Source organism: Castanea sativa, chromosome 6 (assembly GCF_040712315.1).
Source record: "Castanea sativa cultivar Marrone di Chiusa Pesio chromosome 6, ASM4071231v1".
NCBI classification, from domain to species: Eukaryota; Viridiplantae; Streptophyta; class Magnoliopsida; order Fagales; family Fagaceae; genus Castanea; species Castanea sativa.
This window is the reverse complement of record NC_134018.1, coordinates 54,756,910-54,784,673: the sequence shown is the minus strand read 5'-3', so window position 1 is coordinate 54,784,673 and position 27,764 is coordinate 54,756,910. Positions and strand designations below refer to the sequence as shown.

At 35.9% G+C, this 27,764-nt stretch overlaps 3 protein-coding genes across 4 annotated transcripts; all 3 read left to right on the top strand.

Moving 5' to 3' along the window:
- Positions 1 to 945: 945 nt before the first annotated feature.
- Positions 946 to 8,776, top strand: LOC142641603 (peroxisome biogenesis protein 16). Of its 2 annotated transcripts, none has more exons than XM_075816059.1 (8): positions 946 to 1,259; positions 2,861 to 2,918; positions 6,633 to 6,849; positions 7,001 to 7,296; positions 7,391 to 7,659; positions 7,832 to 7,899; positions 8,024 to 8,085; positions 8,199 to 8,776. In XM_075816059.1, exons 1-8 carry the CDS (start codon positions 1,191 to 1,193, stop codon positions 8,258 to 8,260), a joined length of 1,101 nt encoding a protein of 366 aa, XP_075672174.1. In that variant the 5' UTR covers positions 946 to 1,190; the 3' UTR covers positions 8,261 to 8,776. The 2 variants fall into 2 exon arrangements, with proteins under 2 accessions (XP_075672174.1, XP_075672175.1); XM_075816060.1 differs by having other exon boundaries at positions 963 to 1,259; positions 2,861 to 2,934.
- Positions 8,777 to 19,448: 10,672 nt separating this feature from the next.
- On the top strand, positions 19,449 to 20,546 carry LOC142640195 (uncharacterized). The gene is made up of 2 exons (XM_075814280.1): positions 19,449 to 19,913; positions 20,019 to 20,546. The coding sequence occupies exons 1-2, from the start codon at positions 19,449 to 19,451 to the stop codon at positions 20,544 to 20,546; spliced, it is 993 nt and encodes a 330-aa protein (XP_075670395.1).
- A 1,016-nt stretch (positions 20,547 to 21,562) lies between these two features.
- On the top strand, positions 21,563 to 23,388 carry LOC142640194 (uncharacterized). Its single transcript, XM_075814279.1, has 6 exons — positions 21,563 to 22,071; positions 22,201 to 22,285; positions 22,409 to 22,595; positions 22,676 to 22,859; positions 23,049 to 23,202; positions 23,308 to 23,388. The coding sequence occupies exons 1-6, from the start codon at positions 21,563 to 21,565 to the stop codon at positions 23,386 to 23,388; spliced, it is 1,200 nt and encodes a 399-aa protein (XP_075670394.1).
- The last annotated feature ends 4,376 nt before the right edge of the window (positions 23,389 to 27,764 follow it).

The window sequence follows — 27,764 nt, the reverse complement described above, 5'->3', positions numbered from 1 at the left end:
GAACAATATTGGATAGTTTTCAAGCATAAAACTTTATAAAGTTGTAGGAATGGAAGTAAATATTACTACCATAAAACTGCATAAAACATTCTTACATGGAATTGCATGACCCATCCCATCTTTTAAATTGCAGCCTTCAGAGACAAAGAGAAACAATGACTATTTTACTGAAGAAGGAAAACTGCAAACATGGAAGTGTATACCATGGAGTAATAAGGATAACCAGTTTTATTTTGAAAACTGAAAAAAAAAAAAAATGATAGTTATTCAAACGTTTTATTTTGAAAATCAATAGGAAAGTGGCCCTATTTTTTAGGCAATGTTTTAGTGGAAGTGAAGGTTTTATTTTAACCAGATTGTCCTTTAGTTTTGTCTCTACTTAAACATAGGAATGTAAGGGTATTTTAGAACAAAAACAATCTAGATTGTCCTTTAGTTTTTTATTTTATATATATATATATATATATATATATATATATATATATTTAGATTTGTTTTTAGATAATCGTGGAGTGTTTAACTTATTTTTCTATTTAAAAAAAAAAACAATAAACGTATAGTTACTTTGAAGAAGTGGGTTAGTAGAAAAATGTTCCTTTTTTGTAGGCAATATTTTAGTGCAAGTTAGACATGTATTTTTACCAAACTATCATTTGGTTCTGTCTCTACTTAAACCTAGGGGGTGTAGGGGTATTTTGGAACTAAAAAAATCTTTTACCAAACTATCATTTGGTTCTGTCTCTACTTAAACCTAGGAGTGTAGGGATATTTTAGAATAAAAAAAAAATTCAGTCCAAATAAGGCCAGCTCCTTAAATAGTAGTGTAGAAGACAATTACAATTGCAAAAACACATCACCGTATCGGACGGTCGAAAACTTTTAAGGTCTTATCCAATGAATAGACAGATCTAACAAAATTAAAATTAGCAAATGACATTAGTTTACAGCTCACCACAACCGTCACCCTGTCTCTCTTTATTATTCATAGTCATTGCTCTGTTTTGCAAGTTCTCAATCATCGGACTCCTCAAAATCTAATACTAGACCAAAAACAAGGTTTCACTTTTAGTGTATTTTGGGTTTCTGGGTCAGGGCCCAAACAGTGAACAAGACCAAGGTGGTGGTGGTCTTAGCTTTGTGAGCCAGGGGTTGAGTTTGCAACCAGTGCTGTGAATTTCTTTGTTTCTGATATGGAGGCTTATAAGAGGTGGGTTAGGCGGAACAAGGAGTATGTGCACTCGTTGGAGTCTCTAGCCAATGTGAGCCCCTCTCAATTCTTTGTAATTTCATTGTTTTTTGTTTTGGTACTCTGTCATTTGTTACAAATTTATGGACAAAGTTTTAATATTTAATTGGGTATTGGATTGTTTGTTGCGTTTGGCTTTGTGGGTTTTCGTTATTATTGCTTTTGATATCCATGGTAGCTTGATATGTGAGAAATTCTGAGAAAAAATAGTAAAATTTTATTGCGTTTGAATATTTTGAAAATTTGAAATTATGAATCATCTCATATGGGACAATGAAAAAAAAGTAATCTTTAAACTATTTTTGGACATGGAATTGAAAGAAGTAATTGTGTTTGGATATCAAGTTGATGTTGTCTCGTCTAGGCCAATGTGCGTCCTATCAGTTAATGGCAATTTTATTATCTGTTGTGTTAGATAATAAATTTAATCGATCAATATCTAATCTTATGCAGTTTAATGAACTGTTCCGCTTTGTGGGTTGTCCTCATATGTTTTTGTAGCTCAAAGATGGTAAAAAGAAAAGTACAGAAAAGGGTTTATCATAAACTGTTTTCATCCGATCATATTGTGTTTCTTATCTGAATATTGAAATTCATGGGTTAGTTAAAACCATAGTGAAGAGTCCGAAGCTTTGTTTAGTGGAATTTTTTGGTGCGGTTGATTCTGGCTAAGCATATGGGCTTTAAAAAAGGTCCTTCGTTTCTCAATTGAAGCCATACATCTGGAAGCCATGCGACCTATTATAAACTGAGAAGAAGAGGGAGTTAAGTCAGTCACCATCCCAATTAGGCTACTAAACCTTAAGCCTGAATTTGTGGCCAGCTCAGGTTTTGAGCAAGAAACCTTAGGTGGAGGGAAGATTATTGTTCACTGTCTGCCCCAAGAGAAAGAATAGGCATGGATAGGTGTTGAAGCCAGAAGCCTAACCTACAGAGATTTCATGATAACAGGATCAATTTGTAAGGTATTTGAGGAATTTGGTCATGGTGATGCTACTACTAGCCTTAAGCTCCCAAAACCAAGCAGCAACAGAGTCCTAAGGAAATTGATTTAGTAAGTATGGCAGGGTATTCATAGCCTACAACGGAGGATGGGATGCCGATGGGACAGTGAAAAGAGAGTAAAAAATAATGATAAGAAAAATGTTGGCATGAGGCTAAAAATAAGTTTTAGTAGCTACTAGCTTCTAGCAGTAGAGGAAGTGCTTAGGAGCAGGGAGCTGATTCAGGAATGGAGGATTGTAGCTCAGGTGAAAAAAAGATAGGGAAAAAAGATGGATACTCAATGAGGTTGAGGGCCTGTGATTAAGGATCTTCACTATATTTCAACTCATTATTTACCTCAAAATATAAGGATAAAGTCATGTTCATTTTTGTGAGTTGCTGATTAATAAGCCATATAAACTACATGCAAACTCATTGCAAAATCTGATGTATTACTAATTGACCTATACTTTCCCCCAATTTAATTAATTTGATTCTCTTGACATGTTCTCTAATTATCATGTCATCCGTGTTTGCTCATGAATGTTGAAAACATAAAGAAGCTGATCCTGATCTTTGTTTAGCTGTTGGAGCTTTGTTATCTTATTTAGGTGTTGAAATATTTTGCAGGGAATGACGTGGCTTCTTCCTGAACGGTTTTCTGATTCAGAGATAGGACCAGAAGCAGGTTTTGTGAAATTTTGGTAACCTTTAGCTTCTCTTATTAGCTTAAATATTGAAAAGAGTTTTTCTCCCATTTTGGTTGATGTCTTTTTGAGAAAATGAAGGGATAGCAACAAAAGCAAATTTCTTGGAAAAAGACAATTTAAGTTGGCCTATATAGATATATATATAATCTTCTTCAGTCTGCATGTAATGGAAAGTTATAGAATTGGTATTTGTTTTTCCTATCTTTTGGAACTGTTGGTTTGTCTATTCATTTTAGTTAATATTCTTTTATAATTTTGTGATTTTCTAGTCTAAAAGACAATTTAATCCCCCAAAATTTACATTTCATACAAGTTGTCAATCTGGTCCCTCACATTGGCAAGCATGATCAATCAAGTCATTTTGCTAGCTGGTGTACTCGTTTATTGTTAAATATATAAGATGGAACCATTTTGGACCAAAACTTGATTTTCAACAAGTTTTTACTACAGCAACAACAACCCAAGCTTTAGCCCCCAAATTTTGGGGTCAACTATGGATCATCAATAGACTAGTCAAGGTCGACCACATTTTTTATTTTCCCTCATTCTATTCTATCTAAAAGCTATGCTTTTTGTTACTTAAATAAAACTTCATTTTTTACTACTTCTATGAATGTTATTTTTGGTCTTCATCTACAATGACCAATTAACTCACTTTTTCTTCCAAGTGCATTAATCTCTCTCCCTTGAACATGATCAAACCATCTCAAGTGTCAATTTCCTCACTTTGAATCCCATCTTTCCTTGTATTTCCACATCCATCTTAACATTCTTTGCAAATTTCCTCATTTTGAATCCTATCTTTCCTTGTATTACCACCCATTCATCTTCCTATTCAATGAATATGTTGCTTCTTAACAAGATTTCATTTAAAAGCAAAAGCATAGATGGTCTTATAGCAATCTTATTAAATTTTTCACTTTAGCTTAATTGGTTTTCTTTTACTTATCCAAAAGTGATTGTGGTTTCGAGGTGAGTGGGTATTATCATTCTCTCTCCCCTTCTATTGTTATATCTTTCCCGTGGAAAATGGAAAATGGTGTGACAATCGAAGGTTCCTCCTTGGGTAGTTTTTTTTTTTTAATTTCTTGGACTGCTTCTTTAGGCAAGATTCTAACTACGGATAATCTTCGGAAGAGGCATATTGTTGTACTTGAGTGGTGTTATATGTGTAAAAGGTGTGGGGAATCTGTAGATCATCTCCTCCTTCACAGTCCTATAGCATATGAGATGTGGAGTATGGTCTTTTGCTTGTTTGGTATTTGTTGGGTGATGCCGCAAAGGGTAGTGGATTTGTTGGATTCTTGGTCAAGCAATTTCAGGCAACATCGCAATATAGATATATGGAGGGTTGTGCCGCATTGTTTGATGTAGTGTATCTGGCAGGATTGGAATGCTAGAAGCTTTGAGGGATGCAAATGGTCCATTCTTGAATTTAAGTCTTTTGTCTTTTTTACTCTTCTCGAAAGGTATTTAGTTTTACTATTTTTTACTAGGCTGTGGTTTTTTTTTAATAAAATATTTAGGCAAAAATGCAAAACTGATCCTCTAACTTTCAACGTTTTTCATTTCAATCCTCTAACATTCAATTTTTGTCAATCCAGGCTTTTGTTAAAAACCAATCAAGGGCTGCCATTAGTGTCACTTAAACGACGTCACTTAAACAACGCCGCTTTTGCCTTTTTTTTTTTTTTTTTTTTAAAAAATCGGAATTAAAAGGAAAAAAGAAAAATCTGTAAAAAAAAAAGAAAAGAAAAGAAAACATTTTAAAACCCAAATCTCTAACATTGAGAGAGAGAGGCCGAGTCCGTTTGAGAGAGAGGCTTAGTTGGATTGAGAGTCTGAGATAGACCGAAACTACCAACCGTGGCCGTTACTGCTCTTTTTTCTGTGTTGCGGTTCTCTATGCACCCTTCTTATCGTGTGCCAGGATAGTAATGGAAATTGAAGCCTTAACATCTTTCAAACTCAATCTCCATGATCCACTTGGAGCGTTGAATGGCTGGGATTCATCGACGCCATTATCTCCCTATGATTGGCGTGGAGTCGCGTGCTCTAGCAACCGAGTCACCGAGCTCTGACTGCCTCGCCTCCAACTCGGTGGCCGACTCAGTGACCGTCTCGCTGACCTAACCATGTTGCGGAAGCTGAGTCTATCTCGGACTCTCAATCCGACTAAGCCTCTCTCCCAAATGGACTCGGCCTCTCTCTCAAACTGGCGATTCTTCCTTTCTCAATGTTAGGGATTTACGTCAGGGATTTGGGTTTTGATTTCAGGGAAGGGGGTTTTCAAAAAAAAAGATTTCAGGGGAAGGGGAACGACGTTTTCTTCCTCTCTCCCTTTAAATGTTTTCTTTCTTTTTTTTTTCCTCCCTTTTTTAAAAATTTTTTAATACAGAATTTTCTTTTTTCCTTTTAATTCCAAAATTAAAAAAAAAAAAAAGGCAAAAACGGCGTCGTTTAAGTGACACTAATGGTAGCCCCTGACTGGCTTTTAACGGAAGCCTAGATTGACAAAAATTGAAAGTTAGAGGACTGAAATGACAAAACTAAAAGTTAGAGGACTGAAATGAAAAACGTTAAAAGTTAGAGGGTCAGTTTTGCATTTTTGCCAAATATTTATGTTACTTATTAAAAAAAAACTTATCCAAAAATAAATAAAAAATTATTAGGTATTCTATGACCATATGATACTCTTGATGTGTTTTTCCACTCTATCCACCTGCTCTCATCTAATGATTCACATCCTCTTCAATTTCAACAAGTTCTTAAAAAACATATTTTTTAAGTCATGTAATGAGGATAAAGCAAATGGGTCAATGAGGAAGTGCAATTTCTTTAACGTTACCAGGATGGGGAAAAACCAGAAGATGATGGCACTAAGAATGAGAGTGATGATATGGATTATGAACTTGGCAAATTCGAGACTAGACCTTTCTTTGTTGGCAACCTGGGGAAGGGGATTGAATGTGGGTAGTGGTTGGTTGGCGTTTGAGGAAGAAGTTTTTGACAAAGGTGATGAGAAGCACTCAGAGACTCTCATTGTGCTTGACGACATGTGCATCGTCTATTCCTCTTGGCTTGAGAGAGATTAGCTTGGACAGCATTTTGCTTTGTTCTCTTCCTGGGTTCGAGCACTAGTCCCAATGACAGTTTTGTTGAAATTTCAACCACGCATAGCCCCATTCAAAATCACCCAAGCCACCACATATCACATTAACCACCGTACATGACCTTAATCTCCTTCTTAATTCCAGCCAAACCCACACCCAAACATGCCGCCGACAGCCACTATCAGTATTCGCCAAACCACTTCACAGTTGCAAACTTTACTCAAATCCATTTCACCGCCGGTCGGCCTGGTCCTGTGGGGCCAAGGAAAGGGAAAAGGAGAGAATGATTTTCTGAAGAAGGGGAAACTGCGTCGATTTATGCTGCAAATGACCCTTTTCCTCTTAATAAGCCTGGAAAAAAATGATTCTTTAAATTCAAAATTTATATTAAAAGGGGTGTCATGGACGCTAAAGGAAGGGCTTAAATCACTTGAAGACCCTAATTGGCAGAAATTCAACATAAAGGGCCGAATTGATAACTCGTGTAAAACTTCAAGGGACTTAATTGTTATTGAACCCTGTTTTCTTTGTGCTATATACTGATTGGTGCTTTGTTAAACATTTGGTGATCTTCTGCAGTAACTACTATTTTGGGCATAATCACTGCTATCAATGAACATATCATTGATACGGCTCCTACTCCAATGCACAGAGGTTCTGCGGAGCCTTATTCATTTCCTTATCCATTATGTATATCTGCGCTGAAGGACTTGGAAACATTAACTGAAGTTGTGGCACAACATTACTATGGAGATGATAAGAAATGGAATTTCATTGCTGTTACAGAGGCTTCCAAGTAAGCAGCTCCCTACACCCCCCCCTTTCTCCCCCTTCCCCCCAAAAAAAGCTTTCTTCAGTCTGCCACTTGTTATCATCTCCAGTTAGGCATTTATTTTATGTGAGCATTTGTCTATTTGACTTATCATTGGGTATTCAATGAATCTCAGGGTGCTAGTTAGGTTAGCTTTGTTTCGGAACAGTGGGTATAAGATGCTTCTGCATGGAGGGGAGACACCAAACGACGACAAACAGCCAGATGCCTTCAGTTCTCAACATAACAATGGTGGTTTCACAAAGCCTGGAGGGCAGAGTGAGTCAGATTACTTAATGAACAATCATGCACAGAATTTAGAAGGAAGAGCACTGTCTGCATTAAACAGTTTCGGAGAAAATGCTAGGATGGTTTCAGAGCCAGTATGGTTGCGTAGGGTTCAACAACAACATGCTATAATGGAGCCTCCAAGTAACTATTCATATAAAATTAAATTAAGTGATTGGTTAAGATGATGTGTTTCATTCATAGAATATCTTACAAAAATAATATTCTGTTGTTACAGGATCAGCGGTTCAGAGGCCAACCATTTCCACCATATTGTCTGAAAAGGGTCTTCATGGGGCTTTATTTCTAGCAGGGGAAATGCTATTTATCACAAGACCACTAGTTTATGTTTTATTTATCCGGAAGTATGGAATCAGGTCATGGATTCCTTGGTTGCTTTCTCTGACTGTGGACTTCGTTGGGATGGGTATTCTTTCAAAAGTTACAGGGTCGAGCAGTCTTAGAAAAGAGCAACAGTTTCATCTCTCAATCTCTGAAAAGAATGAGGTTTGAGTCTCTCTGAATCTTACCATGTAGAGTTTATAGACATTTTGGGTGCATCCTGCTCATCAGTCTTCTGCATGAATCTAGCAATATGTATTCTTTGGAACTGACTTTTTGGTTTCATTGTTTAGTCCTTCACGAGTAAAGTCAATGCTGAAGTGTTTTTTTGATATAGGTTAAAAGAAGGAAGCTGTTGTTGGTGCTTTACCTTATGAGAGATCCTTTCTTTATCAAGTATACTAGGTACTGATCTATTTCAGTATTTCATTCTTTATCTACATGGTTTATTTGCGTATGACTTTTCTAAAGAGGAGAAATTATAAGAAACAAGACCATGGTTGTCATATATATGGTTTTGATATCTCAGGCAAAAACTTGAAAGCACCAGGAACGTCTTGGAACCTGTACCTATCATTGGATTTCTTTCTGGTTCGTTTGTTATAGTTTTTCACCTTCAAATGCTTTTTTATGTATCCAAGTGTGCTACATTAATAGTATGCTCACATCTTTTTCCTTTTCTATACAAATCTCTTCATTTGCAGAGAAAATAGTTGATCTTATTATTGGAGCTCAAACACGATACACTTACATGTCGGGATCATAAGATGGAAGCACCAACTAGTTACCCTTCTTACAGTCCTATATTTTTAGGACCTACCCAGAAGGAACAAAAGCAACAAAAGAACAATTTTTTTGATGAAGTAATCCTCCAAAATACCTTATGAAAAGCACCAGGGTGAGCTTTGGTGTCTCACACTCTTGCTTTGGTTCAAAATTTTGTCCCCTCTGATTCTGTAAATTAGCATAGTTGGCCACTGGTGATAGCTTAGATCCTCACAGATGTTTTTTTTGTGAGTTCCTTAATTTTTTATTGTTATTTTATTTTCAGGCCAGAACATAAGTTGGTTTTTTTATATATATTTATTTTAGGGGGTAAAGTTTTCTTAGTCCACTGTCAATTTGGACAGTATGTTTATTATGAGTCTGGAAAATCCATGTACAAGATTGGATGGAGGAGGTACCTGGGTTTTGGATGTTGTAATTCAACATGACATCATTCGTTACTTTTCTTACTTCTCAATAGTATAGTACAATTGGTTTTCGAATATCTTTCCTTACATATATTCTGTTTGATAAGATTTTTTTTTTCTAATCATATTATCTATTTTTCTGAAAAATTCTTTGTTCCACGGTCAAGTTGCAACCTTTTTGTCTTTGCACAAAAGCATTGCTACTCGTTATGCTGGTGTTGGTCTTCTCGACATGAGATGTATTTGTCAACTCTACCCCTTTGTAAATGTAAATAATGCCTCTCTTGATTCCTGCTGGATATTCCTTTGATTGGAGAAAGTATCTGCTATTACAGAGGATATTCTTTTGATTGGGCCGAAGATTATCTGCGTCAGGTTGAGTGTGTGTTTATCACATTAGAACACTAGATTTGATAATCAAGTAGAATACTAAGGGGTTGTTCTCAAAGTTTCAAAGAACCTACTTTTCCTGAGTTATCTTGTGGACGTGTAAGCCTAGAAGTGGCGTTTTAGTCCTGTTAGACCTTAGGAAAATAGTTCTTCTTTTTAGAAACTATCATGGCTAGTACATCCTCAGCAGTTACAAATACTATTTCAACTACGTGTGACCTTTCTCTTCGTAAATCCACTGCAAATAAATTAGACTACTTGTATGAAATCTCCCATGTACCTGAAGATAGTAAAATTCTTATTATTGATTTCCCTATTGTAAATCCTTATACTATGTTTGATAAACCACAAAATACCTTCAAAAAATCCATAAAAAAGTTTTTAAGTCATTCTCATCCTTCTAGTGTAAAAGAATATGTTCAAGCTTCTAAGTTTGACCAGTTCAACATTCCAGCAAGTGAGAAATTTTTTTTTATCACCTTTGCCCTTCCCCGAAAGTTGTAATCCCATGGCAAAAAACAAGGATACACACACCTCCATTTTGGTGCAGTGAGATTGACATTTACCTTTTATGGTAGAAAAGGACTCCCTATAGCTTCTAAAATTTCTCTCATTGATTCTAGATTCTTGGAGAACCATAATGCAATCATAGGAACTGTCCAAACTGCTCTTAATGCAGGAACAGTCTTTGTCACCCTCTTTTCCAACTTTAACATGTCTCTTAAAGACCCCCATATTTGTGATGCTCTCAAAGTTCAAGTTCAGATTATAGGTGCTTCCCAAGTGCATGCTACTTTTGCAACCACCCTCCATTATCAGCTTGCCTATAGGCTCCAAAATCATGCTTTTGACATAGCTATACCAGAGATAGCCCAATCTAATGATGCTATTTTAATCCAAGTTGATCCATGCATAACGCTTATGTGCACATTTGTTCCAAGACAGTTGAATAAAGAGCAGATGACAAAACTCTTTCCAGAATCATGGATTACAAAATATGAGAATCTTCATCAGGTGGCTCATCCAATCCAGTCCAACACTCCTTTCTTCATCAAAAAAGAAAATGGTGAAGTTGAAGTTAGGTTTTTGGCAGCCACACCAGAAAATGATGAAGTAACAGTCTTTCCTACTCAAATGGCTATGATCCAGCCAGTCTCATATGAAGGTCTTAAGGGCCTTCAAATCGAAGCATTTCGAGAAGATGAAAACCCTTGCTATGAAGGAAAATCATCCTCTGGCCATATATGGTGGGATGTTTGTGATTGTGCTGATTGTTAAGAAGACGAAGTCTTTGAAGAAAAGCAGACAAAACGAAAGAAAAAGTCTTCCCAACGGCTTCTCAAAAAAAGATATGAGGCAGGAAATCCGGAAGTTGACCTCCTTGGAGAACCTCTGGAAAGTTTGATTACTATGTCCTCTATCCCAGAACCAAAAAGAAAAATCCTCCTTCTCTCTCCCCATATAGAGAAAATTATGATCAAAACCAACAAAACCAGAAACCACCACTAATCTCATATTACTAGAAAGTCCTCCCCCAAATACCAAAATGTTAACCCAAGCCTACCAGTCAAACCCATACACAAAAGAACTTACCTTGTTATATGTTTGACCATGCTTCACCCTCCTATTCACAAAATTTTCCTCCACTTGAAAGTTTTGACCATCCACAAGCTAATATCAAACATGTTTGGAAAATTAAAAATCTTGTTGGAACCAATATTAATGGCTCGGGAAAAGAGTTAAGAAAAGTGTGCTTGGGATTGATATCATTCATTTCATTAAAGGAGTAGTATTAGCTTGACATTCTATCAAAATATTTTTCCAGATCTTTCCTTTCAAAAGAGCAACGTTTCATTAGTAAGAATTCTTCTTTTGCCACATCTGTGTAATGGGCCAGTGAACCAAGGAATTCACTATGAATGATTGCGAAAAAATCTTCTAAAGTGTTGCACTGAGCTACTTGTCTTTGCTTGTATTCTCCAAGATTGATCCACCATTGTCTCAATCTTCTTGTAAGTCTTGTAACAAACTTGGTAATGATCTGTGCAACAGTATTGTTTGGGGCTTGGAGTTCAACTGTGCACCATGAATACATGTTAAAAATCTCATCATGCCATTTTGAAAGAGGACTGTTATCAATGGTAAACAAGTGCTTTGAATCTATGGTTGATGAGTAGGTTAATCTTGTATGGTGATCAGGGATGAAAGGTGGTGGAGGAAATATTGGTGGTGTTGGAGGTTGTTCAGGGTGAAGGACATCATCATCTTCTTCTACCTTTGGATCTGTCATAAATACTCCTTCTAATTCAAGGCCAGACAAGTCTAGATCTGTGTCGTCAATGACTGGGAGGACAAAAAGTTCTTTTGATTCTTGAAGAGTAAGAGTTTTAAAAAATGATGAAATTGGGTTTGGGGGATCAGGATCTATGGCCAACATGTTCATCTTTGGAGGTCTTGAAGAAGCACCAATAGTTGGATCTAGGGGTTGGTATAATGGTTCTTTGTCCTTTTTTGTGGGAAAAGATTCATTTTGTGGTCTAGTTTGAGATTCTAGTTAAAAGCTTATTATGCTAGGAAAGATTCCACTTGGTTTAAAAGGATTATGAGCAGGATGTGTCATTGTTAGTGGTTGGAAGTTCTGGTAGAGGGAAACTGGGGAGAATATTGAGGTTAAAGGTATGGACAGATCTTTATACAATGATTGGTGAGGTTGATAAGGCATGTAGACTTGCATTGGAAGAGCTTGGGTAGCCACCTTTTGTGAACTCTCCATAGACTGGAGTTGCATCAACAACTATTTTCTTTCTTTTTCTTTTTGCCTGATGAGAGGAAATGAGACAGACAAGTCTTTTACTATGTAGGCAATTGTTGCCAATTCTTGTTCAACTGACTATATTCTCTTCTTTAAATCTTCAATAAAAGAATTTGAGGACAAAAAGGTATGAGTTACTGTTTCAGTCATCTTTTGTTGATTATCAAGGATCTTTGAAAGGACCTAGTTTTGTGCGATAGCATTTTCTGCCTGTCAATTTAGAGCTGCTTCAACTGAAGAGACTTGTTTCTTGGTTCCATCTGAATTGGTTCCAACAGGATTTTTGATTTTCCAAACATATTTGACGTTGGCTTGTGGATGGTCAAAACTTTCAAGTGGAGAAAAATTTTGTGAATAGGAGGGTGAAGCATGGTCAAACATATAACAAGGTAAGATCTTTTGTGTATGGGTTTGACTGGTAGGCTTGGGTTGACATTTTGGTATTTGGGGAAGGACTTTCTGGTAATATGGGATTAGTGGTGGTTTCTGATTTTATTGGTTTTGATCATGATTTTCTCTGCATGGGGAGGGTGAAGGAGGATTTTTCTTTCTGGTTCTGGGATAGAGGACATAGTAATCAAACTTTCCAGAGGGTTCTCCAAGGAGGTCAACTTTCGGATCTCCTGCCTCATATCTTTTTTTGAGAAGCTGCTGGGAAGACTTTTTCTTTCGTCTTGTCTGCTTTTCTTCAAAGACTTCGTCTTCTTGACAACCAGCACAATCACAAGCATCCCACCATATATGGCCAAAGGATGATTTTCCTTCATAACAAGGGTTTCCATCTTCTCAAAATGCTTCGATTTGAAGGCCCTCAAGACCTTCATATGAGACTGGCTAGATCATAGCCATTTGAGTAGGAAATACTGTTACTTCATCCTTTTCTGGTGTGGTTGCCAAAAACCTAACTTCAACTTCACCATTTTCTTTTTTGATGAAGAAAGGAGTGTTGGATTGGATTGGTTGAGCCGCCTGATGAAGATTCTCATATTTTGTAATCCATGATTCTGGAAAGAGTTTTGTCATTTGCTTTTTATTCAACTGTCTTGGAACAAATGTGCACATAAGCGTCATGCCTGGATCAACTTGGATTAAAAGAGCATCATTAGACTGGGCTATCTTTGGTATAGCTATGTCAAAAGCATGATTTTGGAGTCTATAGGCAAGCTGATAATGGAGGGTGGCTGCGAAAGTATCATGCACCTGGGAAGCACCTGTAATCTGAACTTGAACTTTGAGAGCATCACAAAGATGGGGGTCTTTAAGAGACATGTTAAAGTTGGGAAAGAGGGTGACAAAGACTGTTCCTGCATTAAGAGTGGTTTGGACAGTTCCTATGACTGCATTATGGTACTCCAAGAATCTAGAATCAATGAGAGAAATTCTAGAAACTATAGGGAGTCATTTTCTACCATGGAAGGCAAGTGCCAATCTTACTGCACCAAAATGGAGGTGTGTGTATCCTTGTTTTTGCCATGGGATTACAAACTCTCGGGGAAGGGCAAGGGTGATAAAATTTTCTTTCTCACTTGCTGGAATGTTGAATTGGTTAAACTTAGAAGCTTGAACATATTCTTTTACACTAAAAGGATGAAAAGGACCTAAAAACTTTTTTATGAATTTTTTGAAAGTATTTTGTGGTTTATCAAACACAAAATAAAGATTTATAATAGGGAAATTAGTAATAAAAATTTTACCATCTTCAGGTACATGGGAGATTTCATACAAGTAGTTTAACCTATTTGTAGTGGATTTACGAAGGGAAAGGTCACACGTAGTTGTAATGGTATCCGTAACTACTGAGGATGAACTAGCCATGATAGTTTCTAAAAAGAAGAACTGTTTTTCTAAGGTCTGACAGGACTAAAATGTCACTTCTAGACTTACACGTCCACAAGATAACTTAGGAAAAGTAGGTTCTTTGAAATTTTGAGAACAACCCCTTAGTATTCTACTTGATTATCAAATCTAGTGTTCTGATGTGATAAATACAGAGGATCCACTTATTGTGGCAATTGTAAATCACGTAGCATACTAATCAGGACAATAATCAAAGTATACGGATCAAAGGAAGGTGAAACTGGTTACTTGGCTCTGATACCAAACTATATAAGAAAGTAGAGGGACAAGCACAAAATTTTTTACTTTTTCCTGATACAATTTTTGTCTTTTTATCAATTTAGGTCAATTTTTTAGTTTTGTAGTACTATTTGAGATTTTTTTTTTGACTTTTTCAGACAATTTTTTTTTGTCTTTTCTGCACTTAACCAGCACCGTATATATATAATTCAATAGTTACAATATTTGGGGAGTTCCTTTCAAAGAATCTTGGCTCTCCTATTAAAGGAAAGACAATGCTATTGAACTATATGGCTCTTAAGAGATTGAGTTGTTATTAAGCAAAAAGATGTACAAATAAGGTTCACTTGAGGTACAAATGAGGTTCAAAAAGGGTAGTGTTAACGAGCATTAAGTAACTACTTTATGTCACATTATTGTACTTTATGTCACATTTTTTACCAATGTTATGAAATGTAAAGTTAATAGAGCTAATTTTTTGAGTTTTACTTGTCACTTTAGTTATATTTCCAATCACTTTATTAATATATACTAATTTTTTATTAAATAGACTCTATAATAAATAATTCTTAATGGATACCTTACGGTGCCCGTTAACATTTTTCATTAAATTAAATGTTCATTTCTTCTGTTTTGGTTTTTTATTTTTATTTTGCTCAAGTCATGGCTAAATCCTAACCTAACCCCAGCCATTGGTTGGCTGGGTGAGTATGTCGTTGTTTACTACTACTATTATTATAATTATTATTCAAAAAATCAGCACTATAAAAGTGAGTGCAGGTTTGGCTGATTAGCTTACATTTTTTTAAAAAGTACAATTGAGAGAGAGAGAGAGAGATATAACATATAGCACCGCAAAATAGGAATACGTTAGCAGTAGTAGAAATAAACTTGAACAATATTGCAAACAAATTGTGTGCAAATGATACTGCTAACTCCACCAAAGACATACCATTACATCTATTAACTATACAAGGAATTAGCAGTAAATTAAAATACATATAAGGTTCTTTCATTTTATTTTCCAAAATCAATATGGAATGACATGGGGACACTTGCCAATTCCATATGAAAACTGTGGTGACCAAAAACAATGACATTATCGAGTGTAAGCTTTAGCTAGACCTAGAGATATGCCCTCAATAACTTCCAAAAAAAAAAAAAAAAAGCTTAAGATACCAGTTGCTTTGAATTATTTTACATAATTTTTCAAAACCAAGGTTTACGGTTCAGAAAAAACAATACAGCTTTTCAAAAGTTCAATAATGGTATGATTTAATTTTCAATTAAAAATCTGGTCGCATGAGCCATGCCCCCCACCAGAAAGAAAAAAAAAAAGTGAGATATTACTTTCAACAAACAAAAAAGGAAAAACAAAACAGTGCTTACGTGCCACGAATAGGTGGTGGTGGACAAGTTAGTGCAGGAGTTATTATAAAAAATAAAAATAAAATGTGGGGGTCCCATCCCATGTACCAAAAATACTAAAATGGAGGGGCCAAGCCAAGCCAAGCCAATAAAAGGGTCCCCATCTAGAAACTAACTTGGACCACTTCTGTGCAAGTGGGTTCCTGTAGTGGCCTACTTGAAATGGTTATGGTGGGTCCCCACCCCCATAGTCATAGATGTAAATGTGGCTGTGGCTGTGGCTGCGAGTGAGTGAATGAGGGACCGGTAATAATGGTGGATCCCACTCCAATTGTATGGTCCACACGGACCACACCACACCACAAAGTGCACGTATAGTTGTAGAATCTGGATGTAGAACCTAGATGCCACCACAATGGGGTCCCCACCAGGCGAGAGTTGAGCCGTTAGATTAACAAAAGGGGAATAGACCTAACCGGTTATTTACTCAGGAGTACAGACACTTCATTTAAGATGTATTTGTGTTATATTGATGTCAAAAATTGTTCGTGTTTTCATATCATACCCATATCCATACCCGTGTCACATATATATAGTTATAGAATTTAGGGGGCGTTTGGTAATGTTGTTCTAATATCGTTATTTTAATTTTTTAAAAATACGTGTAGGTGAAAAAATATGTAAAAATATATATAATATTGTTTAAATACTAAAAATCATTACTTGAAAAACGTTACCGAACACCCTTGATATCTAAAACCTAGACGCCATCACAAAGTGCCCACCAAAAGAGAGTTGAGCCGTTAGATTAACAAAAGAAGATTGGACTTTCTCGGTTATTTGGTAGGTGGGATGAACACTTCATTTAAGAGGCCGAATTGTATAGATATCAAAAATGGTCACCGTACCCATACCTGCTTATATATAGCTTGTAGAATCTATTATCTAGAACCTAGATGCCGTTGAGCCATTGGATTAACAGAAGGGGATTGGACCCCACCAGTCTATTTGTTGCCGTACACAACAAGCTGCGTGTGCAGCCTTTACATTACAGCGGAGTCCCCAAGGCCAGGATGAAGATGAAGAAGTGGGTCTCACTCTCACAATTTATGCACGCGTAGGGTACCTAACTAGCCCATCACCGCATGTTTTTAGTTCCTTGCCGTTGATCTGTGGGCATAGCCCTGCCCCATACAACAACAGATATACATACGCGTTCACATCATACTAGCTAATAAAATAAAAATAACTCTGAAGTCTGACCCACCTAAGAAAACAAGAAAAGGACAAAACTGAAAAATGTTTATAGTGTTGTACAAATAATTGTTGATTTCACTTTCACATTACCCTTTTCTTTCTTCCCAGGAAAAAAAAAAAAAAAACAAAAAACATTACCTTTTTTTTTTTTTTTTTTTTTTGAGAATCAAAAACATTACCCTTCTTTTTTCTCTTTTAACATGGAGCAATTGCATAATATGTTTATTTGATTGGGTATACGTAATCCTCCCATTCCACACACATTAGATAATTCAAACATAAACCAAATTAAAATTTAACCAAATAACTTACCCAATTGAACCAGTAAAACTCAACAGGCTCTTTGCAACTTAAATAAGTTGTTTTCATCCAACCAATTTTGTTATTTCAAATACAAATTACTTTTATATGTTCATTGTAGTACCATTTTCTACTTCTCTACTATTCAAAATGAGACAATTTGGTAACTTGCTATAGTTAACAACTTAATTGTCAATCTATTTATTTGTTTAGCAAAGATATGTAATAGGATTTTCATCTATTACATGTCTATTTATTTGAGAAGATATTCATCTATTTATTTGTCAATCTAGAAATTAAATAAGTGTATTTTTTAAAACATGTAATAGGATTTTATCTTGCAAAGACACGGCCGAAAAATCTTTTAATTTAATGTTTTTTCGTGTTGTTACGTGTAGAACCTTGATTTTCAATTATATTAGGTGACTAGTTTTTTAGACTTAATTTTAATTAGGAATTTAGACATGCTTAGTTTTTTTTAACTTACATATTGATTTTATGATTTCTCAATCACTTTTATATATATATATATATATATATATATATTCAAATTTTATTTTATCTTATGACTCTGATGTCTCATTGCTTGAACTAGTGACCCAGTAACCTAGTTCTTAAATCGGATTAAATCTTATCCGGGTTTAATGGCTATGCTTAGTGTAATAAACCTAACTAAATTATTTTATGGATATTAATCAATAAGAATTTTATAATTCATTTTTTCACAGGATCTGTTGAAATTTATACCAAAAAATCCAGTTGTAAATAGGTTATTAGTAAATTATGTTTGGTTTTCTCTAAACAATTAGATTTGGCCTTCAATAAAATATTGTTTGATCTTCTTTATGAATTTTCGAACTTTTTTTATTCATATGTTTTGGTATCTCAAAACAAAATCTAATCAATTTTAATTTCATTATGTACTCACTCTGTTTAACCCTATATATTCACATGCAATTATATAAACCTACTACATAATATCATGGTCATGGTTGTCAAAATCGCAATCTGGATCATAGGATCGCACGATTTTACAATCCCACCTCACCAAAATATTTAGAATCGTACTAGGATGGTAAAAATGGTAAGATTGTATATAGGATCGCAGGATTGTTTGGGATCCTACCGATTCTACCGATCCTACCAAAACATTAGTTTTTGGTTTTTTTTTTTCTTATATGATAAATTTTTGGTTTTGATGAAGCTTTAAGGGTTTTTATTTTTCTATGTCGTGATGATATTCCTTTTTTTATATTTTTATTTTACATAATTATGTAAATTTAAGCAAATGTTTTCTAGTTTCTAGTTCAGTTGAAATCAAAATGAATGATTACTTCATCATTTCTAAATAAAAAATTTATATTGGCTTTGCTACTGTGGGGACCCGAGGACCGAAGATTGGACGCACCACTACAGCCATCAGTTGTTCTCCTTGAAGGAGCATCCATGGCCCAAGGAGTGGGCAGGTCCGAGGAGAGAATGGGAAGTGACGAAGCGTCCTTGGGGGATATGAGGGGTGAAGGTGGGTGCCTCAAGGGATAAACAAGATATTTGGAGGAAGCTTCTTGCAGAGTCTCACCTATTCTTCCGCATTAAATGGTTAGCAATAGTTTTATCAGCTGCATTAATGAGGAAGTGACTTGAATAGTGGATCTACAGCTCAGCAGTTCCTTCCATCACCTTCACTAGAAGTCTAATGGGACAAGTGTCCTAAGGAGATTCAGGAGAATTGAAGATGGAGGGCTAGGATGCAAGATGCAATGAAGTATATAAAGGAAATGGATTCTCAGATTAGGGGGATCCAAAGAAAAAATGGAAAAAAAGAGATCACAACTAGAACAGTAACTGAGAGAGAGTGAACAGTACTTGTAACAACTAAGAACATTGTCCTTAGGCAAGCTTGTAAAGATCCATTCATACATATAAATCTTAGACCTCTGGTCCCTCCTTCTTTATCTATGACATCAGGCGAAGCTCAAACTTGTTCATCCCACTCTGTTTACAATTATCTATTGATTTGAGCCGGATTTAGGAATTCCAATATCACTATTTTCTATGAGCTTGGGTAACCAAATTTCGTACTCTTATAATTGGCTCCGTCTGTGGGAAAACAAGGCTTTATTGTGGCTTTGTTCTAGTAAGTCATGGCCAACCCAGAGCAAAATAGGGAAGAATCTGTGGCTTCACAGAGGGTGAATCTGTTTGTTAATCTAGAACAGAGGAGAGACAGGCACCATACATTGAGTGTGGTGGTAGAGTCATACCATACAAAGCGCACTGAGAGGAGTCGTTCAAGGTCTGGGAGCCAGGTTTCACGCGATCATGAGACACGAAAGTTGCAACGTGAGATAGATCACCTACGCAGGAAGCTGTGGCGAAGGGAGTGGGACAGAAGGAGCCCATCACCCCCATCAAGTGATTGATCAAGGGGAAGTAGGATACGCTCATATCGCCATAGGTCAAGAACTCCATCCAGCAAGTCATTCTCAACCTCATCTCACCAAGATAAGCTGGAAAAGGGCAAGTACAAGCGCGGGCAAAGGCCATCTCATCAGAGCATGGGGAATGATGTGATGAACAAAGCACTTCAACAAATCTCTAAGTCACCCTTTGTCAGGGCGATCAACAAGGCCAAGCTCCCCCATAGGTTTTCACAACCAACTTTTACCATTTACAATGGAAGGTCTGATCCTGTGGAGCATGTGAGCCATTTCAATCAGAAGATGACAATTCATTATGATAATGAAGCCTTCATGTGCAAGGTTATTCGTTCCAGCCTCGGGCCCGTGGCTATGTGGTGGTTTTATACTTTGGAAGAGGGGTCAATAAGGTCCTTTCAAGAGCTGACAAGGGCATTTGGTGCTAGATTTATAACATGCAACAGAGTTTCCAAGCCCTTAAACTCTCTCTTGTCCATGGCAATGAGGGAAGGGGAGACTCTCAAGACTTATTCAGACATGTATTGGGAAACTTACAACGAAATAAATAGGGATTTCGAGGATGTGGTAGTGAGAACTTTCAAGGTAGGGCTCCCGACAGAGCATGAGTTAAGGAAGTCACTAACCATGAAGACTGCCCTCAGTATGCATTAGCTTATGGATCACATTGATAAGAATAAATGAGTGTAGGAAGATCAGACCCAAGGAAAGGGCAAAGCTAAGTTGATCCCAGAGAAGAAGGATCCTTGGGGAGTAGGACATCGTGATATCCGTCCTATAAGGGACTTCCCTAACCAGAAACCCTCAACAGGGGCTCAAGTAGTTAACTCATTGTTTAAAGAGTCAATCTATCAGATAATAGAAAAGATAAAAAATGAATCATACTTCAAGTGGCCTAATAGAATGGGTGGGGATTTGTCCAGGAGGAACCAGAGTCTTTACTGCCATTACCATAAAAAAAAAGGGCACACAATGGAGGATTGTTGGACTTTGCGAGATTACCTAGGTCTACTTGTGAAGGCAGGGAAGCTAGGTCAGTTCTTGCACCAACCAACAGGTCATACCGGGCATTCGGAAGCCGGGTATCAGAGGGGTGTATCTCATCGGCAAGCCTTGGGCACCGTTAATGTGATTTTCGCTAAGCCGGGCGGTGATGTTGGGACCTATTTGGGGGTCATGTCTGTGGTTGGGAGCCCCGATTTAGGTGGTAGGGGTTAGGCTCTTAAAAAGGCCAAGGTGGTGGTCATTCCCACTTTGGGTTATTCAGAGGAGGATAAGGAGGGAATGTTCCAGCTGCACGATGATGCATTGGTAGTTACCATAAGGATTGGCGGATCTGATGTAAAAAGGGTACTGGTAGACTAGGGAAGTGGGGTGGAGATCATGTACGCTGACTTGTACAGGGGGTTAAATATAAAGTCTAAGGATCTGGAAAAATATGACTCGCCGTTGGTGGGCTTTGATGGGAGGATGGTAGTCCCTCGTGGGATGATAAAGTTACCCGTGCAAGCGGGAGACGAGGAGGTGCAAGTCAGTTTCATTGTAGTTGAGGCCTATTCTCCTTACACCTCTATTTTGGCCAGACCATGGCTTCATGCTATGGGTGCGGTGTCCTCAACTCTGCATTTGAAGGTCAAGTGTCCTACACAAGGAAGGCTAGGGGAACTAGTTGGTAGCTAAGTAATGGCAAGGCAATGTTTGGTGTCAGCCATCACACAGCATCATGTGGATCCTGTTGTGGCGGAAGAAGAGCGAATTCGTAGTAGTTAAGGGGTCCTGAAGTGGGACTTGGGATTGAGGCGCCTAAAGTGTTGTCCAAGGAGCTGGAAAGGGTTATGAATTGACAGGACAAAGAAAGATATTTTCAGGTGGGGTCCCAATTGTCATAAGTGGAAAAGGCAACGCTAGTGAAGTTTTTAGAGGATAATATTGATGTGTTTGCTTGGAGTACTTATGACGTACTCAGGATAGATCCTGAGTTTAGATGTCACCGGTTGAATGTGAATCCAGAGGCGAACCCACAAAAGCAACCTCCTTGGCGTTCATCAGTAATGATAAAAGTGAACAAACTTAAACAAGCTGGGACGATCAAAGAAATCTTTTACCCCGAATGGTTGGTTAATACTGTGGTGGTAAAGAAGAAGAATGGAAAGTGGCTTGTGTGCGTGGACTTCATGGATTTGAATAAATTTTTTCTGAAGGACCCCTTCCCTATTCCTCGGATTGATCAACTGATGGATGTCACGGTTGAACATCCTCGGATGAGTTTCTTGGATGCATTCCAAGGGTATCATCAGATACCTTTAGCATTATCTGATCAGGAAAAAACTGCTTTTCGCGCTCCCACTGGAAATTACCACTATCGTGTGATACCCTTTGGCCTTAAGAATGTTGGATCTACATATCAAAGAATGGTAACACAGATATTTAAGTCACAAATGGGAAGGAACGTGGAGGCGTACATTGATGATATGATAATAAAGAGCAAGCAAGTTGCAAAGCACTTAGCAGATTTGGGGGAGGTGTTCTCGGTGTTAAGGGAATATGGGCTGCACTTAAATGCATCTAAGTGCTCTTTTGGGGTTAGTTCGGGAAAGTTTTTAGGTTACATGATAACACACCGAGGAATTGAAGTCAATCCCGATCAAATTAAGGTCATTAATAGCTTTCATCCTCCTTGGAACCCTAAGGAGGTGCAAAAGTTAACAGGAATGGCAACAGCTCTTAAAAGGTTTATCTCTCGGTTAGCAAATAGGTGTTGTCCATTTTTCCAAATTCTCCACAAGTGGAAGGACTTTCAATGGACCGAAAAGTGTGTATTGGCGGTTTAGGAGCTCAAGCAATATTTGTCATGCCCCCCAGTCCTTTCTAGGCTCGAGAAAGAGGAAGTACTATATGTGTACTTGACAGTTAAGGATTATACCGTTAGTCTAGTTCTTGTCAGGAATGGGAGTGGGGTATAAAGACCTATATATTATGTTAGCAAGTCTTTGTAGGAAGCTGAGACATGTTATTTACCCCTAGAGAAGGCAATATTGGCCATTATACACACCACTAGGAAACTTCCTCATTATTTTCAGGCACATACTGTGGTGGTGCTCACTCAACTTCCCTTGCAAGCCCTCTTACAAAAATCATACTACACTGGTAGAATTGCTAAATGGCGAACTATGATAGTTGTTTATGATGTCAAGTATATGCCTCGTACTGTTGTAAAGGGGCAAGTACTAGCAGATTTTGTGGCAGAGTTCACTGACGGAGTAGAAGGTGAGGGGGAAGGAGTAGTTGGTATTATGACCACTTCGTCCTATAATATTCCCCCTGGGAAGTGTACACTGATGATGCAGCTAACCAAAAAGGAGCAAGGTTAGGGATTGTGCTAGTAACCCCTGAGAAGCTAGTAATGGAGAAATCGCTGCAGTTGGGTTTTCCGACTACTAACAACGAGGTTGAATATGAGACTTTGTTGGTTGGGATGGCAATGGTTACACAATTGAGAGGCGAAGTCGTAGGGCTGTATTCAAATTCTTGGTTGGTGGTGGGCCAGGTCAATAGGTAGTTTGAAGCTCGGGATGAGCGAATGCAAGGGTATCTTTCTAAAGTTAGATTAGCCTAGTTCATTTTCAAGGGTTTTACTCTAAAACAGATCCCGAGAGGATAGAACTCTCATGCAGATTCTTTGGCTATGCTGGAATTTTCTCTGGGGTCAAATTTACCTAGGGTTGTTATGGTTGAAGATATGGCTAGTTCCAGTCAAACGAATAAGCCCTTTGCTGGAATACATAGCATCCAAGTTGGGCAGAGCTGGATTGACCCCTTAGTGACTTTTTTGAAGCAAGGTTTGTTACCTGAGGACAAGGGTGAAGCTGAAAAGGTACGAAGGAAGGGTCCCCATTATTGGTTATTTTAAGAACAGAAGTTGTACAAACGTTCTTATATGGGACCATACTTATTCTGTGTGCATCTTGAAACAATGGAGCCCTTGTTGGAAGAGTTGCATGAGGAGATATGTGGGAATTATACAGGAGGGAGGTCTTTGGCCCTTAGAGCCCTCACCTAAGGATATTAGTGGCCAAGCATGCAAAAAGCTTCTCAAGATTATGTGAGGAAATGTGATCAGTGTCAAAGATATGCCCCGAATATTCATCAACCTGGGGGAGTCTTGAATCCACTTTCCAGCCCTTGGCCATTTGCTCAGTGGGGTTTGGACATAGTGGGGCTTGGATTTTAAACTTGAAACTTGGAAAATATTTCCTTATGTGTTGATAAATATTTTGGTATTTGGTTGCTAATGAAGCATTTATTGAATTTTTTTAGATACATTGGGTCAAAAAGTAAATATATTTATTTCGTTAGTATAGGCGTAGCGATGTATGACGTACAAATTCCATCATATGATGCAAACAATTGTTTTTTATGGATAAAATCACAATTATGTGATTATTTAACATACAAAGTCATTATCAATGTATTTTTTGCTTTAAATTTAAAAATATGTAAGATCTTACGATTCACGATTCAATCCTACGATCCACGATTCCACCTATTTTCCATAATTTTACGTAGGATCCCGATTTTGACAACCTTGATCTGATTCTTTATTTTTTTAAACACAAAACAACAGCAAAGTCAATAAACATTATGCATGCCCTATATATTGTTGTATAGTATTTGAGACAAAATTTTTGGATTGGATTATTTAGATCTTTATCAGGTAAGGTTTCTGTTTGTATTTGACTTTAGTTTCATAAAAGTTTCTTATTCTGTTTAGCATTATATATTCACATTATAAACATAGGTGTACGTTTGACATGTTTTTTTTTTATAGAGATAATTACAATATGCTGCTAACCTCGCAGATCGAATCCTTTTCTCCCCTAGACCAGAGGTGCCAATTCAGTTATAAGGCATTTGGCGTATTTGACATAGTTTAAAACCAAGCTTATTTGATTTTTTAGGAACATCGTATTAAATCTTCTATAAAAAAAAGTATATCTTATTAAACTCTCACTTTTTCTATACACAACAAACTTTTTCAATCCTCACTTATCAAAATTGATCTCAAACGGACCTCACTATTAAAAACAATTAAAATATACCACAAAGTTTAAGCAATACAAATACCTGCACTTAATACTCCTATTTGTTTTTTTCTCTTAAAAAAAAATACTCCTATTTGTTTTGAGGAAACTGTGTTTAAAAGTTGAAACTCAAAAACCAAGAGAGACAAAAAATATCATGTCATGTATTGTCGTAGTCGAATGAAAAATATATAAACCATAATTATTTTCATAATGTTTTTGTTACATATATTATAAAATATTATACCCCCATTAAGTTAAATAATTGTTGCGAAGTATTTAGAACATCGTAACTCCATTATCTTATGATTATTTCTCCATTATGTATTTATGTTGTGATTAAAGTACTATTTAAAATTACAATTATTTTAACTCCATATAAAAGACTAATGCCACATTTGAGATGTCTACCTAATATATCTTTTTAGATATAGAATGTGAAAATGATTGATAGCAACATGCATAGAGTGAATATTTTATATCTAATTTTGTGGGTAAAAATGACATTTCCTTGTTTGAGATTTTACTCTATGGTATAGTACGGAATGATGGAATATATACAATATATGTGACTTTTTTTTTCTCTATTAAGTAAGCATAATTGACAAGAACCTTGTAATTTAATTGATTTGCATATTTTAGTATTTTTAAGACATTAAGGTTCAAATCCATGGTCCCTTGGAAATTGGAATGAAGTTAGTCAAGCTTTTTATTTATTTATTTATTTTAATAATAATTTCATTCATTTTTCAATAATTTTACTTAATTAAAGATTTGGATCGATAAAAGGCTATAATTGACTTTAATCTTGATATAGAGATTTTTATATGAACAATGTACCACGTCATAAGTTGGATAAAAATTCGTGGTATCCAAGTTGCATAAAACCCTTTTTCCTTTTCTTTGAATTCAAGCTTCTAATATGAAATTGAGGTCTTGAATTGAAAACTGGTAGCCCATTTTTGGGTTTGAAATAGTTAAAATCTTGATTTATTTGGAAAATCTAACTTGCAACTTTTTTTGGACGCAGTTGGTGACTTTTAATCTCAACTTTGTTTTTATCAAATCGATGTGTTAAATATTAATTTAGAACCAATGATATTTTTTTAAGGGAACCTTAATTAATATTTGATAGTTAGAATTATACCAAAATTTCCTTAGGCATTTTAAAACAATTATAAAGTTAATGTTTTATTTTGATAATAATAATAGTAGGAAATAGGAATAATTATATTCATAATATTTTTTTTTTGGGGATCCATTATCATTCTTATTATAAAGATTAAAGAGAGAGAGAGAGAATTTTATTGGAAATTAATTATTATTATTTTTTTCATAACTTACTTGTGAAGCAACGCTTTTATACCAATATCAGCCAAATACTTGACTAATAAAAACAACACTTCTCCACAGTCCACAGATTTACCAACTGCTTTAGTGACAATTGAAGCCATACTTTTTTTCTCGAACAACACTTTTTAAAATAGTTATACCAAAGAATTCTTAGTTTATATGGCGAACTATGCTTTAAGATCCCTTTAATTTTCGGATTCAAACAAAAAAAAAAAGATCCCTTTAATTTTCTACTCATTTCTTTATCTCTCTTTTAGTTTCCTTCTGTTTGGATAAAATTTATGACCACGTCTGTATCTTTTTTATGAACTAAAAAAAAAAAACGTCTGTATTAGTGTATTAGGATTAGGATTAGTGGTATGTCTACTGGTTCCAGATTATATTAATAATTACTAGATAAATATCCATATAGTTATTATATTTTACTAAAATTACAAAACATATTGCTAAATTTTTTCACCATAACAGGTCATGAGATTACAAATTAGGAATCAAATAATCAATGCTACAATAATATTAAATTATATGAATTTCCACTTTGCTTAGATAAGTATCCATAAAATAAACTCATTGATACACATATATCACTAGCTTCTATTTAACAAATTTCTTAAAGAACAGGCTTGGGTCCAGTAATCCTCTACATTGGACTCATTGAAATTTGGACACAAATAACTGTAACGGATGCATATCTCAATGGGTCTAGTACATTGAATTCAACCCTTGCCCTTTTTTATATAACAAAAACTGAAATTTGAGAATGCTAGAACGCTAATGTATTATTGAAAATGAGTTACAAAACCAGTAGTAATGAAACTCTTCTAAGGTAAAAAACCATCTTACATTTTACTCTTAAGTTTAGCTCCAAGACTATCATTGGCTTGATTGGATTAGTGTGTGTGAGTGAGTAAAATTTTAGAAAAGAGATGGAACTACAACAGAAGGACCAAAAAGTGATGAGTCCTTGAAAGGTGACAACAAACAAACACCCTGCTTTAGTCCTGACCAACTCAAGGCTGTAGGTTGATTGAGATGACTGTATTTCGATCTAAGGCTTAAACCGATCCCAACAAGAGTCATGAAGATTGGACAAGAGAAGATCGAGCATATTAAATTCTTATTTAATATTGTATTAGCATTATTATAGAGTTTGATTGTATTACTATTACATTTTAAAAAGGAGATATGATCCTTATGAATCATATTAGATTTAACATAGAATTAAACACAATCATTATTACACTTTTTTTATTATAATTATTTTGAATTAAATGACAATCACATCTCTGAACATTCCTATTCACATGTACCACATTTACAGGAGTCTATATATAAAGAGATATGTAAATGCAAATCTTTCATTTCATATTGCCCACTATTACATGATTCCTGACAAACATGAAAGTATGGGCTAAGTTTCAAAAATTCAAGCCTAATATTAGACTGACCTCATGAAAATACCTATTTTTGAACATGATTTCAATCTTTTATTTCAAGGGTTGTGTTAACGGGCACCATAAGGTGCCCATTAACAACATATTTTGTTTTATTTTTTGGCAGCTTTTGATAATTTTTCATCTCTTTTGGCATTTTTTTTATAACAATTTTATTCATTTTTTTTAAGTGAGACCCAAAAAGAAAAATGTTAACCAGCATCAGATGGTGCTTGTTAACATTTTCCTTATTTCAATTTATAACATGAAAGCATAGAAACGTTTTATATGGGGAACTAGTGGGAGACTTACATTGTTGACACGAATATTCAACCAAAAACAATATTCATCTTATAATTTAAGGATTGTTTGACACTTAAACAATAATTTTTAGTGTTTAAACAACAATAACATTTCTAACACGTATTTTTATAATACTAAAAACTGAACTATAATACTTACACACTCCTACTGATCAGACCCTTATAAACTCAAAAACCACTAATAATATTTGTTAAAAAAAAACATAGAGAATTTGTTGTGTGGCTCATTGGAGTCATCACCACCTT

Coding starts and splice junctions, on each gene's coding strand:
- LOC142640195 (XM_075814280.1), top strand. CDS start 19,449: ATGGGGAATGATGTGATGAACAAAGCACTTCAACAAATCTCTAAGTCA. Junction 19,914..20,018: donor TGGTAGTGAGAACTTTCAAG/GTAGGGCTCCCG, acceptor AAATGAGTGTAG/GAAGATCAGACCCAAGGAAA.
- LOC142641603 (XM_075816059.1), top strand. CDS start 1,191: ATGGAGGCTTATAAGAGGTGGGTTAGGCGGAACAAGGAGTATGTGCAC. Junction 1,260..2,860: donor CGTTGGAGTCTCTAGCCAAT/GTGAGCCCCTCT, acceptor AATATTTTGCAG/GGAATGACGTGGCTTCTTCC. Junction 8,086..8,198: donor TATCATTGGATTTCTTTCTG/GTTCGTTTGTTA, acceptor CTTCATTTGCAG/AGAAAATAGTTGATCTTATT.
- LOC142640194 (XM_075814279.1), top strand. CDS start 21,563: ATGGATGTCACGGTTGAACATCCTCGGATGAGTTTCTTGGATGCATTC. Junction 22,860..23,048: donor GGGCTGTATTCAAATTCTTG/GTTGGTGGTGGG, acceptor AAATTTACCTAG/GGTTGTTATGGTTGAAGATA. Junction 23,203..23,307: donor ACAAGGGTGAAGCTGAAAAG/GTACGAAGGAAG, acceptor GAAACAATGGAG/CCCTTGTTGGAAGAGTTGCA.